Source organism: Ovis aries, chromosome 13 (assembly GCF_016772045.2).
Source record: "Ovis aries strain OAR_USU_Benz2616 breed Rambouillet chromosome 13, ARS-UI_Ramb_v3.0, whole genome shotgun sequence".
Lineage (NCBI taxonomy): Eukaryota > Metazoa > Chordata > Mammalia > Artiodactyla > Bovidae > Ovis > Ovis aries.
Genome location: NC_056066.1, coordinates 25,922,510 through 25,938,826, shown reverse-complemented (window position 1 = coordinate 25,938,826; position 16,317 = coordinate 25,922,510). Strand labels below are relative to the sequence as shown.

The 16,317-nt window shown below is 39.4% G+C and overlaps 1 protein-coding gene across 1 annotated transcript in view; it reads right to left on the bottom strand.

Annotated features, from left to right (window-relative positions):
* The window catches only part of MYO3A (myosin IIIA), a 171,578-nt gene that overhangs the window by 92,525 nt on the left and 62,736 nt on the right, over positions 1-16,317 (bottom strand). The window contains exons 8-9 of the mRNA XM_027976633.3: positions 15,088-15,153; positions 11,492-11,647 (exon numbers count right to left, since the gene is read on the bottom strand). Of these exons, the coding sequence (XP_027832434.1) occupies positions 11,492-11,647; positions 15,088-15,153 (222 nt within the window). The remainder of the gene's footprint in view (positions 1-11,491; positions 11,648-15,087; positions 15,154-16,317) is intronic.

Below are 16,317 nucleotides of genomic sequence, written 5' to 3'. Positions count from 1 at the left end.
TGCCTTCCAGGCCTGGAATTCCCTATCGAATGAAGTTGGTGAATCGACAGGCATACTATGGAGCATATGGCTGACTGCTTCATTCTGAAGAGAATATACAAAGCCATGTTCATGACTTTGAAAATCTAGGTTTCTACCATTTGTAAAGACTTCACTGGGGGAGCTGAAAGATGGCTTGGCCCTATTCTAGAGCATAACTCCTTTATTTATATTTTTTCCAGTTGAAGGGTAGAGGAGCCAAGGTACATGAGGCATGGCCAACCAGGTAGCAATAATAGCCGGAAAGCCAGGGAGGAATAGAGCCTGACTGATAAACCACTTATTGGCCATGTGGCACTGGGCAAGGAACTTACTCTGCTTTTTCAGAAATAAAATGGAAATAATAATGACTTATTTCATACAGATATTAAAAGATTAAATGATAGAATACATGTAAAGTGATTCATACAGTACCTGCTTTGGTTAATAAATTTTAATTATTTTACTTTTCCATTTGTGGTCATAGTCTGAGCCCTCACTGTCTTTATGTTTAATATTATTTTCCTTTATTTTATATTTAATATTTACTTCTAAGTTATATTGAATTATAACTTTTAATTCAAGTTATATTTAATTTCTATTTCTACTTGTTTTGTATTTTGTTGTCTTCACTCTTTTTGTCCCAGAGGTGACCCTCTACCCTTTCCAAACATGAATGGTAAAAACACAATACTAAAATCAGCATGAACTGAGTAGAGAGTGAGAAAATGTGGCCCCAGGCCTTGCTGATGGAAGATTCCGGAACATCATTGCTTCTGAAGGACTCTATCGCATTAACAATTAAATCCTACATAACCCTGATGGTAGTATCTCACAGGAATTATGCATTATATCAGCAAACAACTCTTCCTTCGTTTCTCTCCCTGGGTCACCGCAGTGCTCAGACTATAACAGTAACAGGTGCTGGAGGAAGGTGGTGGAAAGGCACACCTCGGTGTCTGCAAACCCCAGCATACTCCACCCACCACCACCTCCAACCCCATCTCCCACTGCTTGGAGGTTTGGCACTGCTCTCGCTGAGGGCAGCTTAACTACAGAAGCCTCCTGGCCACTGGGACTGCCTATTTATATTTCTCCCATGTCTGTACATCTGCACCACCAGTGACCGCTGGACACAGCCATCACTGTGGACTGCTCCAGAAAGCACAGTCAGCACTGCTGTCAGTCACTTGGTTGGGTCCTAAACATAACAAAGACAATGAGGCCAAAAAACCGGCAGTTTATAACTGCGACAGCAAAGTAGCACAAGTGAAGGACTCACACTTATACTCTCTCAGGTGGTAGGATTAGTTGAATCGACAATTTATCTTAATATTTCAAAAGTTACACAATGGACCACATCGTAGGGTGTAAAACTGAGAAAGGACACTAAATTATATTCAGTCCAATTCTCTTTCACTTTTTAAGTATTTCTTTAAAAATTGTTTTACTATTCTTATTTTTATTTTATTTTTATTTTTTGGCCATACCTTACTGCATGTGGGATCCTAGCTCCCCGACCAGGGATCAAACTCGCATCCCCTGTGTGGGAAGCACCTAGTTTTAACCACTGGGCCACCTAGGAAATCCCCCCTTTAATTTTAAGAATTGTGAAAAGGGAGGTCAGCAAGGGATCAGTATGAGACCTCCCTGCCTGTTCTGATTTGTCAGACTTTCCCCCAACCCAAACACACATACATAAACACAAAATATGGAGCCTGTACATTTCAACGTCTACTACTGCATTCATTCAACAAAATATTTAAATTTCTAGAGCATCTATTATGTTTCAGGCACTGTTCAGAGCTGGGATAAAGCTATGAAGACAGACAAAAGTCTGTGCTCATAGAGAACACATATTCTAAACACCTAAAATAGTAGCTGGAACATAGTAAGTACTCAATATATGTGCAGGATGAATAAATGAATGATAATTATTTGCCAAAGGAAACTGCCTAATCTTCATCACCCTATCTTTCAAGATACTTCTACACTTTTTACCTTTTCCTTTTGCCTTCATTTTATAGAATTAATTTGCATTCTTGTTACTGTATTAAAGATTTAATTTCTGTAAGACTTGGAGAAGGCAAAGTCAGCATCCTTCCAATAAGACTTTTGTCCTCTTGTGAAAAGAGCATTCTTCCAATAAGATTTTTGTCTTCTTGTGAAAAGTACAGCTTGTTAACCAGATTATATTTCTCATTTACTCTGTATGACTGGGGAGACATAGCTTCAAACTACAAATATTTCCTTTCTATGTTGTCAAAAGGTCAGAAATACCCTCAGGGGTGGTTAGTATAGCTTCACTTGTATTTCAGTTCTACACACTGAAAAAAAGAAACAACTCTTGCTGCTGCATGTTAAATTTTTATCCTTACTATTCAGTTGTACTATTGTAATGCCACAGCTTTATTTGCTTTTACTTTGGTTAAATATTCTCTTGTAAATATCAAGCTCTATCTTCTAAGGTGATTCAGGAGCCACTGGGATAGTACAGAAATCCTTTGTTAAACAGAAATCTACTCAATGCTGTTGTTTTAATGTCCTTAGATATCTTTAAACTCCGCTAACAAAGTCACAACTGGTAACACCCATGGGCATACAGGCTCTCACCAGTGTGCCCTGGAAGACTAGTTTTTATCAATCTTCAGTTTGACCCTTTTGGCCAACTGTGCAGTTTTGAAATGATGCTGAGAAAGAAGTACACCCCAGCTGGACCAGCCAGAAGAGCAGATCAGCTTTGGCGATGACTGGAGTGACAGATGTCATCAGTACCCAGCTCCAGGACACTTTCGATGGCCCTGTCCCTTCACACAGCCCTTCCTCTTTTGTACATAATTATCTGGAGGCCGAAGAAAAATGTTCTCACTGGGAAATCGTGTCTATTTCTGCTGTGAATGTGACTCTTCTGCCATTATTTTAGAGTGACGTGGTTTTAGATGTTGACATCAAACTAACATCTGTGTTTGCCAAGAATGCTTGGTGATTCCCCCATCTGCCAAGAGTTCCTGACAGCTTTCTTCTCCTCATGCGTAGCTTACAGACAACCAAGAGCAGAGATGGTTTCTGTAAGTAGGATCCTGTTGTAAACATGGGGTAGCACAATTGCTTCAATGTGTAGAGTTAAGTAGCTGTATGACAAACATCAGTACAGCAAAGTGATCTGGTTCCAACAAACACAGGGACTTCCCTGGTGGTCTAGAGGCTAAGACTCCATGCCCCCAATGCAGGAGACCTGGGTTCAATCCCTTGTTGGGGAACTAGGTTCTACATGCTGCAACCAAGAGTTTAAGTGCAGCAACTAAGACCTGGAACAGCCAAATAAATATTAATAAATAAATACTTTAAAAAAACAAGAACAAACACAGCTGATGAGTTATGTTTAAGTCTGACTTTCCAAGGAATGATAACATGAAGGGTCAGAGAGAGTGTACGATTAGCTTTATCACATTCATTTTTACAAGTATATAAAATATTCTTAGCTTTTTAAAAAAACTGAAATATACCAAAAAATGTATAAAAAAATAAATCACCTATAACTGTATCCCCAAGAGATAACCACTGGTGACATTTTGATATCGCCTTTCATTCTTTTTCATGTGCTCATAATTCTTAAACAACTCGACAGGATCTCACCTTGGTGTCCTCTTGCCCTCACAGCCTGCTCTCTGGTGCCAAGGACGCATGTCCCTGCTCTGGGCAAAGGCCAGCTGTTTTGCTGGTACACCTGCTTGCTCTAGGATCACTGCCGTGACGCTCTCGTCTCTTCGGTGGCACCAACCTCTCCCTCTATCAGTGTACAAAGTGCTCTAGTATCTCTTATCTTTAAAACAAACTCTCCTTTGACTGGCAGTGCCTTCCAGTTACTGCCCTATCTCTCCCCTTTTATAGCTGAGCTTCTTAAAGAGTAGTTCATATTCAGTGTCTCTCCCTCACCTCATTCCTCTCCTTAACGAGAATTCTCTTAACTGGGGCTGTCCTCCACCCCACTCTGCTGAGAGGATCTGGTTGAGGTCACTGAAGAACTTGTGTGTCCAAAGTCATTATTACTCCAGTTTTTAAAAATTTCAGCACTCTGGCAGAACTGTTCCCTCCTCGAAACACTGGGTTTATGTGGTTCTCAACCAACCATGTTCCCCGGCTCTTCCTCCCTAAAGGGCCACAGTCCTTCAATTACCTTCCCTGGCTCCTCTATCCCTGCTAAATTCCTAAATCCTCACATTCAGTGACCTCATTTGTGTCACACTACTAAATACCTTTATAAGCAAGTGACAATGACTATCTCCAACAGGGGCTTCTCCCCTAAAGCCCAGACTCCTATATCTACTCCCTACTGGATAACTGTACTTTCATGTTTAATTGGCATATCAAATTTAACTTGTCCCAAAAAGAAATGATGACCACCCTCTACAGGATTTTACTAAACACAGGAGAGCTGCATTTTCATCCATGGACAGGGAACAACACCCACATTTTAGGCTGGACTGTCCAGGTAATGTATTTCAATTTTATATATTTGTATTTTATAAGTATATATAAAATACTTACTTATATAGCTAATAGACACCTACTGTTTTTGAGGGGATCTTGTAGGACAATCAAATCTAGAGAAGAAACAACCGTGAAGTCACAGTATTCTATTGCAATTTCTATTCCCAAGACTGGAATCGCCATAGTTAGCTATTTATCTTCCTTCCTTTCCTCCTTTTTGACAAAACACTGGGGATTGTGATGTCAGATCTTTCACTCAAAAAAAAAAAAAAAAAAAAACAACCCAGCTGTATTTATATAAATATATAAAAATCTAACTTCAAAGTGAATCATAATCTTCCAAAACTAAAAATTCCGTTAAATACAGCACTTTTTTTTTGGCAGAGATTACAAAACTAAACGGGGAAGCAAACAAGATTAGGACAGCTGAGCAGCCAGAGATAAAGCTTTACGTGCCTGGCAGGAAGGGATGAGAGTCATGTCATTCTGAATTCTACTTAAAGGCTGAAATCTTCTGCTCTAAACCTTAACTACTATCTTTTTAAAAAAACATTTCTCTCCTCTTTCCCAGCAAAAAGATGGTTAACAGATTTCCCTACTTTAAAGTACAAATTTTCCAGGGACTTACTCTCAATATACTTATTACTAAGGCCTCTACTATGAGAGCAAAAATATATTTGCAGGGCAGTGCAAGTGGCTCAGTCGTGTCTGACTCTTTGTGATCCCCTGGCCTATGCAGTCCATGGAATTCTCCAGGCCAGAATACTGGAGTGGGTAGCCTTTCCCTTCTCCAGGGGATCTTCCCAACTCAGGGATCAAACCCAGGTCTCCCACGTTACAGGCGGATTCTTTACCAGCTGAGACACAAGGGCAGCTATATGTATTTAGAGGACTACAAATGTGAAGGCACTTGGGGAAGATGGTTGCCTGCCCTCCACTCAATTCTTTCACTTCTCTTTCCTGTAAAAACATTAGGAGCGTCTATATTCAGTGTCCTGGCTCCTATGAGGCACTGCAGAATTCAATAGGAAATAATCCCATGCAAATGTGTCTTTTCCTTATAGCAATAATCCCCAAAATGGATGCAGTCAAATCCTAGGCTATTGCTAATTTGAAAGAAAAGACACAGGGAGGCAATACTGCAGTATTTCTTGCAACCTTCATAAGTAGGTCAAGCCTCTTGATAATCCCTTAGGGTTTTGTTTTGTTTTGTTTTTCTCTAGATTAAATTTTTTTAAAAAAGACTAATGCCTTTAAGGGAAAGGCCAAAAGATACACATTCAGAATTTTCCGGGAAATTTTGTTCTTTTTAAAAATTGTGTTATATTTTGCTCTAATTAAGTGCATACATTTGTTGTATTCATTGCATTTTTATGTCATGAAATTAAATGTGATCAATTTCAGGAGCCTCTTTAGATAAAATAATTATAAAACTATAGGAAAAAATATTTTAAGAACAAGTAAGGATTTGAGTCAAATTAAACAGCTAAAAATGGATAATGCCATAATTAAAATAATTAATGACTTCTAGAACATCAGGGGAAACACGAATATTACAGGAATTTGGGAAGCTGATATAAGCTTTCAGAATTTGTAAAGTGGCCCTAACATCTAATAAAATTTAGGTTTCCCTCTAATGAACCAGCATATTGCAATACTAAATGCTAATGTAAAACAATCTTTCATTGAATGAGGTTAGAAAGATTAAGAAAATGACCAATAAATCTGCCTACATGAACTTTAAAGAAACATCACAGGTTTCCATCCTCATACAGATTTGCTGAAAGCATTTTTATGTGAAAGTCCTCAGGAGGACAAAATTTTTCAAACTGAATTAGGACCAAAATAATAAACAATGAGCCAGGGTCAGCTTTTTACTCTATCCAATCCTTTATTTGCGCTAACGTTACATATACATAGCTAGCATGACAGATGGGACTCTATTTTGTGTTGTACAAGTGTATTCAGAATCTTCTCAGGCTCCTCATCCACAATCTGCAAGGTGTAACTCCGGGGGGCACCATTCATGGCATGTCTTTGTGCTTGGGCATGAGAGCATTCAGGTGAAATATGCAATGAACAGTGTCTCCTGGAGCGGCACAGTGTGGGCTGTCCCACACCACTTATGGGTACAGCTCAGTCATGTCCAACTCTTTGCAACCCCATGGACTACAGCCTGCCAGGGTCCTCTGTCCATGAAATTCTCCAAGCAAGAATACTGGAGTGGGTAGCTATTCCCTTCTCCAGGAGATCTTCCTGACCCAGGAATCAAACTCAGGCCTCCTGTACTGCAGGTATATTCTTTACCATCTGAGCCACCAGAGAAGCTCTTACAGGTACAGCAAAGTGTCATAATGAAAGTGAAAGTGAAGAAGTGTAAAAAAGGGTCATAATACTAGTAATCAAATCTTTCTTGCTCTTTGCCTGCACATGCTAGTGTAGGACTCTTGTGGCCTTAGAGAGTCCCCATAAGTATGCCTCAAAATTGCTCATAGACAAGTTGGCTTCAGCCAGACACACCTGTGACTCAGCTCTTGCTCAGCTGGGTGCCAATAGTTGATACTCTGCTAGTCACTTTGATAACCCCTGCTGGTCCCTCAGCACATGAAGTCCTTTCTAGCCAGGCTGGGCATTGCTCAGTGCTTTCAACAAGGCTAGGCTCAAAAATATCATAGGACTACTTCTTCTATTATATTAACCAAGGAAGTCACAGAAAATGTCAGGTTCAAGGGTAAACAACACAGAATCCCACTCTTAATGCAAGAATTGTCCAAAAAATTGTGACCGTATCTAATCCATCATACCCCATCCTACTTTACTAAGAAGAGACAGTTAGTTCAAGTTAAGATCATAGAGCAATCAACCTCTTTCCTTGCATGCTCAGTCACTCAGTCATGTCCAACTCTTTGTCACCCTATGGATTGTAGCCCACCAGGCTCTTCTGTCCACAGGATTTTCCCAGCAAGAATACTGGAGTGGGTTGCCATTTCCTCCTCCAGGGGATCTTCCTGACCCAGGAATCAAAACCACATTTCCTGCACCTCCTGCACTGCAGATGGATTTTTTACCACCAAGCCACCAGGGAAGCTCATTCCCTTCCCTTAAGACTTGCTAAATAACAAAAAGAATGGCAAGTAGAGAGAAGTCTCCTTTATGAGAAACAGAAATGGCCACAGTCCCAAACCACAGTCTATAAAGCACAATTACCAAATCCTGTGAACTCTGTGTTGAAATGAGAGAAGCTGAGAACCAACATGTAATTCTTTAGTGCTCAACCAATCACTTCAGTCACTCAGTTGTGCCCAACTCTTTGTGACGTCATGGACTGAAGCACACCAGGCTTCCCTGTCCATCACCAACTTCCGGAGCTTGCTCAACTCATGTCCATCAAGTCGGTAATGCCATCCAACCATCTCATCCTCTGTCCTCCCCTTTTACCCCCTGCCTTCAATCTTTCCCAGCATCAAGGTCTTTTCCAATGAATCACTTCTTGCATCAGGTAGCCAAAATATTGGAGCTTCAGCTTCAGCATCAGTCCTTTCAATGAATATTCAGGACTGATTTCCTGAATTTAGGGAAATTTAGGATTGACTGGTGGATCTCCTTGCAGTCCAAGGGACTCTCATGAGTCTTCTCCAACACCACAAATCAAAAGCATCAATTCTTCAGCACTGAGCTTTCTTTATGGTCCAACTCTCACATCCATACATGACTACTGGAAAAACCATAGTTTTGACTAGATGGACCTTTGTCAGCAAAGTAATGTCCCTGCTTTTAAACATGTTGTCTAGGTTTGTCATAGCTTTTCTTCCAAGGAGCAAGCATCTTTTAATTTTATGGCAGCAGTCACCATCTGCAGTGATTTTGGAGCCCAAGAAAATAAAGTCTGGCACTGTTTCCATTGTCTCCCCATCTATTTGCCATGAAGTGATGGGACTGGATGTCATGATCTTAGTTTCTTGAATGTTGAGTTGTAAAATAGAAAAGCTCGTGAGCAACTGCCTATTCCTGTTTATTTGAATTTATTTATTACTCCTTAGGAACAAAAATGCTCATAATGGTCTTCCAGAGAGTGCTGATTCAATCATCTATTCCTTATAAAGTTCCTGGAGACCATGTTTAAAAGCTATTCAGCCCTTATTTGGGAGCTTTTCCAGAAGGGGAACTGGTGCAGAAAGGCATAAAAAGATATCTCAGGTGGGGAAGGAGAAGTGATCATTTCTTTTCTAAATTTCCTGGTCCTAGGGAGCTTACAACATTCCCAGGGTTTCATCAGTCTCTTTCCAGGTTATTGATCTTGGATGGACACTGCCATCAGCTCATGCCTTGATGAGACCTTTTCTCCTAGATCTTCCAAGGAAAATTTGTTCAACCCCTTATTTTGGCCAAAATGAGGTTTGAATTTTTCAAAATCAAATATACTTAGAGGCATGCACATGCATGCATGCACACTCTCACACACACACCAATTAAAACATCCCACAAAAATATAGAAATAAGCGTATATGTCAATAGGCTCTTCATTTCAAAATATCCAACAACAGCCACTAAATGCTTTGATAATTAAACATAATAAGACCAATTTCCCACTTTGGGAAAAATAACAATAGTTTAAAGTTAGGAAGAAACATGGAGGAAAAGCAAAAGGTATTCAAGATTACTGCCCCAATCTGTCTTGGTGTGTCTGTAGTTTACCTTTTGGAACCAATGGCAGGAGGGTGCCCAGCAGGACACAGGGGCCTCGGGACCCACCCTATCGGGGCTCTCAGGGACCCAGGTCAAACCGCTCACTCAACCTGACTTTCAGTGCTCTCTGTAGTCTCGTCTCTGCGTGTCTCTCCAATCCTATTTCTAAATTTTCCTCCTTACAATTCTGATTAAATGTATTTCTCCTTGCTTTCATGATTTTGATCAAGCTGATCCTTAGAGCAATAATGTTCATCTAGCGGTAACTCTATTTTCACAGGATTAAGTCTGGCTTCTCTCTTGGGTGTGGATTAAAGACTGCTTCCTGGATAAGCCCTGGTGTCACTGCCAGTGGAGATACTGCCGGCTTCTTTCAAACTCTCACAGGACATTACTTTCATTCCTTTTAGGGATTGAAGCTTCCCACTCTATATAATGGTTATATACATGCTGTTTTTCAGTTTAAAAGTAAGACCCTTTTCAGTATCTTATTTTGGTCGAAACAAGAGGCAAAGGAATTATCTGTGTGGAATCCAGGAGAGAAGGTCTCATCAAGGCACGAGCTGGTGGCAGAGTCTGACCAAGACGGAGAGCAAAGAGCACTGAGTCCCCAGCTGCGTCAGCTGTCAGAGCCGTGTGGAGCACCTCGTCCAGACTGAGCTGGCCTCGGTCAATACGGACACAATGCAAGTGCTGTCTCAGTACATCATTCCTATGGTGGCAAGGACTGCATCACAGTTGATAATGGGTTGAGTGGGGCCGTAAGAAATTTAGCCTTGTTACGTTAAGTAGGACAGAAAAATACGTCAAGATAATCCTGAGATTTCTGGTGGTTATGGGGTGAGTGGTGGTGCCACTATAAATAAAGGGAAGAAAGAACTAATTTGCGGTGGGACAGCACAGGCTCCATGTTGGACTGGCTGAGTTTGAAGCAAGTTTCTTTGAAATACACATGTGGAGAAGGGAATGAAAAGGAGTTATTATGAGAGCAGTCAGGATAGCATTTTAGAAGTCCTGTGTATTAAGGGTGAGTAATTCTCACCATGACATTGTCAGAGACTTTAGAGGAAAATTATCTTGCCCAGAAAATAGAAAGTAAAATTGGGCAACGTATTGTATTGCAGTGAAAGAACCCTGTTATTATTTCCTATTGATTTTTCTGCTTCCTTCTTTTCTTTTGGTAAAATCAAAATCCCATTCTAGTGAATGTACATTACATAAAGTCCCACACTTAGATAAATAATTGACAGCGTGAACCAGGCACTAGTAGCACTAAAAGTTTGGACAATTTTTAAAATTCATCTTTCATTTGTTAATCCTTTGAAATGTGTCTCAAATTTGCCTTATACTGTGGTTTAAAAACCACATATGTTGGGACAAGTGGGATGATTAGAGCAGTTTGGGACTGACATGTACACATTGCTATATTTAAAACAGATAACAAGGATCTACTGAATAGCACAGGGAACTCTCCAATATTGTGTAATAACCTGAATGGGAAAAGAACTTGAAAAAGAACAGATACACGTATATGTATAACTGAATCACCTTCCTGTATACTTGAAACTAAAACATCATTGTTAATCAACTATACTCCAATATAAAATTAAAAAAATTTTAATTTGTGGTAGAAGGATATTTAAAGATATGAATATTTTTTCACTAGTCAGTGAAAGAAGGTAAGCTCCAGGACATATATATTTCAATTTTGTTTTTAAATGTATTTCCAATAATAAGATACTAGAAGGTATAGATTTAAATTTTATAACTGATTTTATGTTGTATACTTCTATGTATCTTCTAAACTCCCTAAAATAAACATATATACTATCTATAAGCAGTAAAAATAGTCAATATTATGAAAACTGTACATAATAGATCATTAAAAATGATTTTTGAATATAATTCAACCAGGGAAAATGATATCAAAAATAATAGTGTCAAAAAATATTTCAAGTGTTATGTTCATTTTTAAATCTCAAATCTAAGATACCTTTCTTCACAGAAGAGGAGAAAAATACAAGAAAATATAAGCCAATTCTAATCATCTATTGAAGTTTATATTCTTTGTTATGAAGAAGTTGTTTTAAAAAATGCTGCCAGTAATATTACCAATATCAGGATGCAACTCAACTTGAGACATTCACTCTTCATGCAAATACAACCTTATCTCCAAACCACAACCAGGGACCTGAAATAATTAAACCAGGAAGTTCTTTTCTCTCCTTAACAACCATTGCATTATAAAGCTGTCAGACTCTTTAGATGATCTTTGGACTTTTGATTATTTGATTACCTGGCCTTTTCTGTGCCTCCCGTGCACTGATAAATGCCAATGAATTCTGTGAGTTGCTTTTGTAGCATCGCATCTTTGCCTTCAACTTGAGTAATGAATGTATGCTGTAAAAGATCTGACACCGTTGGACGCTTTTCATAATCCTTAGTCAAACACCTGCACTGGCAGAAAGGAACAGGCAATTATTAGATAAGTTAGAGTTTTGAATTTATTATTCACAGTCCTAAAAACTACTCTAACACAAAGGAATGATGTTCTTCATTGATTCTCAGCCCAAGAAACATATCTCAAAAAAATGTTAAAGCTGAAATCTGAGGAATTAATGTCTGTGAAAGTGCACACATCTGTGGGCGATTATGCTGTCGTGAAACCAACTTTCAACTAAATTCTACTTTCCTTGCCTCCTAGCAAGCATTACTGCAGAGTGCTAATTGAACTCCATCTCCATTGCCAAGTCTCTTTTAGTGAAAGATAAACAACAATGAAGTCATTACAGTTTTAATGCTTATCTAAAATTACAACAAACTTTTCAGTCTCCCTTCACTAACGCTTTTAAAGGTTTTTCAATTGATCTGTTTCTTTCTACGTGGTAAAACTACTAATCCATGTGCAAGGGCTTATGCACTGCTGCTGCTGCTAAGTCGCTTCAGTGGTGTCCGACTCTGTGCGACCCCATAGATGGCAGCCCACCAGGCCCCACCGTCCCTGGGATTCTCCAGGCAAGAACCCTGGAGTGGGTTGCCATTTCCTTTCCCAATGCATGAAAGTGAAAAGTGAAAGTGAAGTCGCTCAGTCGTGTCTGACTCTTCGCAACCCCACGGACTGCAGCCTACCAGGCTCCTCCATCCATGGGATTTTCCAGGCAAGAGTACGTGATTGGGTTTGCCACTGCCTTCTCTGGCTTATGCACTGAGGATGTTTAAATCCCATGTCAGTGGATGGGTTTTGAGGTCCTACAGTACACGTACTAATGTGTATCACACCTCTTGATAGGATCAACCAGGTGAGAGCACCTGAAACAGCATCACAGGAGGAACCCTGGAACAAACATCGGATGTTTAATCAGCTGCCTTCAGATATTGGAAAGAGGAGTTAGACTAGTTTTCAGGGCAAGGAAACAAAAAACCTAGGATCGATGGGTAGAATTAAAAGAGAAATAGATTTCTGGTCCATATAAGGGCAAACTTTTTGACAGAAGATGGAATGGGCAGCATTGGGAAGTAAGATTATTATTATCAGGGGATTACTGGTTGGCTTCTCAGTGCACCATGTTCAAGAAGAATGCATGCTCTGCATACTCTTTCAGTCCTGAGATTTTGAGGATCTACGGTTATGAGGAAATTGGTCAGGGTGGGGCTGTCATTTGAGGATAGAAAAAAACAAAAAGGAACCCAAGCCTGACCTGAGCCATGCCACTTCTTATCTGTATTGTTAATCTTTCTGGTATGAGAATTTGGCAATTTATTCTACTGGAATTAACTAAACAGATACTGGCTTCCAAGATGGTGCTAGCGGTAAAGAACCCACCTGTTAATACAGGAGATGCCTGAGACAAGGGTTCAATCCCTGGGTCGGGAAGATCCCTTGGAGGAGGGCATGGCAACCCACTTCAGTATTCTTGCTGGAGAATCGCCATGGACAGAGAAGCCTAATGGGCTACAGCCCACAGGGTTGCAAACAGTCAGACACTAGCAACTTAGCTTACAAACACAAAGAGATACTATCCAGGGATGCTAAAAGATGCTAAGGAATAAGGATGACAACGTCTCAAAATAAGATGCGCTTTTAGTTTTCATTTAGTTTAGCACAATGTGTCAATTTCTACCACCTGCAACACTTGTATCTACGTACTGAGATTAGTCACATTGGATATTATATTATTCACATAAAACCTTAACAGTTAAACTGCTGTGTGCCAGCCACTGAACTTAGAATGAAAAATAAGGCATATTTGGTACCCTGGAGTTGTTTACTGTCTATTTAGGGAGCAAGATCTCTAAACAGGGAGTGAAATAAAGAAGAAATGGTATTAGAGGAAGAGGAACCAAGGACAGGGAGAGCTTCCTGGGCAGAGACCTAACTACCTGAAGGAAACAAGGAAATGCTTCTCAGAGGTGAAATTGTATGGAATATGTCAAAGTCATCGAGCTGCGTTAACGGATCCACATGGAAGGATCTGCCCACATGAGTCGTGACTACAAGTCGTGGGGAACACTTCAAAGTTACCAACGATTCTCCTATGAGGTCTATGGAATTCAGCTGCAGTTCATTAAATATTATGCAGTGTGTAGTACATATGTAGCAATGATTAGTTAAGTGAAAACTAAAAGAAAAAAACATTGCCAATATTTCTTGTGTTTGTATAACCCTTAAATCAGCCTCTTACCTTTATAGAAACAAGCAGATATTCTTGGTATGAAAACCAGCGATTTCAATATAGACAAAGATGATTAGTCCCTCTACTGTTTTGCCCATTTTACATTTTCTGAGTGAAGTTTGACACATTCATGCTTAATGACCCCTTCTCTCCCATTTAAAACCTTCAGTCATTCCTTCCCTTATATTTTCAAGGCGAAGTCATGAGAAAGACCATGAAAAAAGTTTCATGGACAGATTCAGAAATAGCTGATGCATAGCTTCTGCTTGGTTGTCTGGAGGCACTGCATTTATACTAAATATCTATCAAATTAAAAATGAATTTCAAATATCTAAGATTTTATCTGTATGATTATCTGACTTATCAAGTGCAATGAAAATTCCCAGGCTGTGATGAGAATTAGTGATGCAGATAACTGAAGGGCTAAATAACTGACTGACTATATGATTGGTAAGAAGGTGGGAGATGCTAAGGGCAAGACTGCAAAAGGCAAGTGGACAGAAGAAACCATTCAAGGGTGATGCAACGTCTGCAGAAGCACAGTCAATAGAATGAATGTGACCCTGAGATCATTATCAAAACAATAATAAGTTCACTGAACATTCAGAAGACACTACAAATGCTTGTTTCGACGAAGATCATGGGAACCTCCAGGGTTATTTAATAGATAAAGAGGAGAGTCAGAAGCTTGGAGGAATGATTATAAAAGGCCCATCTCAAAGTCATATAGCAGGATGGAATTTCTTTGACTCCTCTAAAAGACTCTAAGGACTCTCCTGGTGGTCCAATGGTTAAACTTTGTCTTCAAATGCAGAGGGTGTGGGTTCGATCCCTGGTCGAGAAGCTAAGAACCCCACATGCTTCCTGGCCAAAAAGAAACCAAAACACAGAACAGAAGCAATATTGTAATAAGTTCAATAAGGACATTAAAAATGTGTGCCTGCTAAATCACTTCAGTCGTGTCTGACTCTGTGCGACTCTATGCATTGTAGCTTGCTAGGTTTCTCTGTCCACAGGATTTCCAGGCAAGAATACTGGAGTGGGTTGCCATACCCTCCTCCAGGGAATCTTCCTGACTCTGGGATCAAACCTGGGTCTCTTAAGTCTCCTGCATTGGTAGGTGGGTTCTTTACTACTAGTGCCACCTGGGATGGCCCACATCAAAATTTAAAAAAAAAAAAAAAACATAATAAAAAGAAAAGATTCTATTGTTACTCACTTGCTGATGAAGTCATTGAATTCTGCTGACCATATCTCAGGTTGCCTCAGTTTTGGGGGTGGATTCCTAGAAAAATAAGATACAAGGTTGGATAGTACACATTGGCCAGGCAGGGACAAAATTGATAGGCAGGACTGGACAGACTAACGTATCACTGCATTCAAATCCTGCCAGGTATAATCAAGTATTATCATCATTTTCCAATTCAAAGACAGATAATTAGTTATTAATCATTCTTTATATGGAATGACAGGTCTCTTGCTTCTCTGAAAGCACATAAAATACCCATTTTTTTCCCAGCTGATCTTTCTTTTTTTCTTTGAAAGAAACTTCTTGCTTTGAACTGCGAGCCCTAGAGGAAAACATAAATACTTAGCTGATTAGAAACAGTGGCTCCTGGGGAAAAGATTTTTTGAGTCCTACAAAAATCTCTGATGGACATTCAGGAGACACAAAGGTGACCCAAAAGGAGGATTAGTCAGAATATGCAAAAACCTTAGCAGAGAGGCCTTTATAGAAGAGTGCCTTTATGACTTGTTCTATTGTTACTTGGGTAGATGGCCAGAAACAAGATTACAAAAGTAAGGAACTGGAAAATATGACTGGCAATAAACCTCTGGATGCCACTGCAAGATTCTGTTATTAATTCCTTTCATTTTAAGCTGAACAAATCTTTTCTTTTTTGTGATATTCATGAACACAAAGGAACATCATCTGCAAATGAGGCTGATCTCTGACTGTAATCAAGCAACACTGATCAACCACGATAACCATGATAGTTGGATGTCCTGAAGTACCACTTTATGTTAATTCCAATAGCTCTTTGTTTTCATTAGTGGGATGGAAATACTTTGTCTTCAGCTCTGCATTACTCCTTAAATAGCTTAAAATGAAATTAATGTACAGTCTATACAGGCTCATTAAAGAAAAGTGCAGCTACTCATCCACTAGGTCACACTGAAAGCTCATTTTACAATCCTTAGGACTATTTGAAGATTGCTGGTTTGCACATTAAAAGAAGTAATTCTTTTCTCCAATAATTTTGCTTGGCTTCTTGTTCTCCTGAAAAATTCTCTTTTAAGAGATTTACTGGTTTGCTTCAAGTAGAGCAAGATTTTGATGATTTTAGAACATTCAGAACCAGGTAACTTTACAGATCCCCTTTTTTCCTAATTATTTCTTCAGTCAGTATTCTTAGAACTCTATTTTAAAGATATACTGGCGGTACAA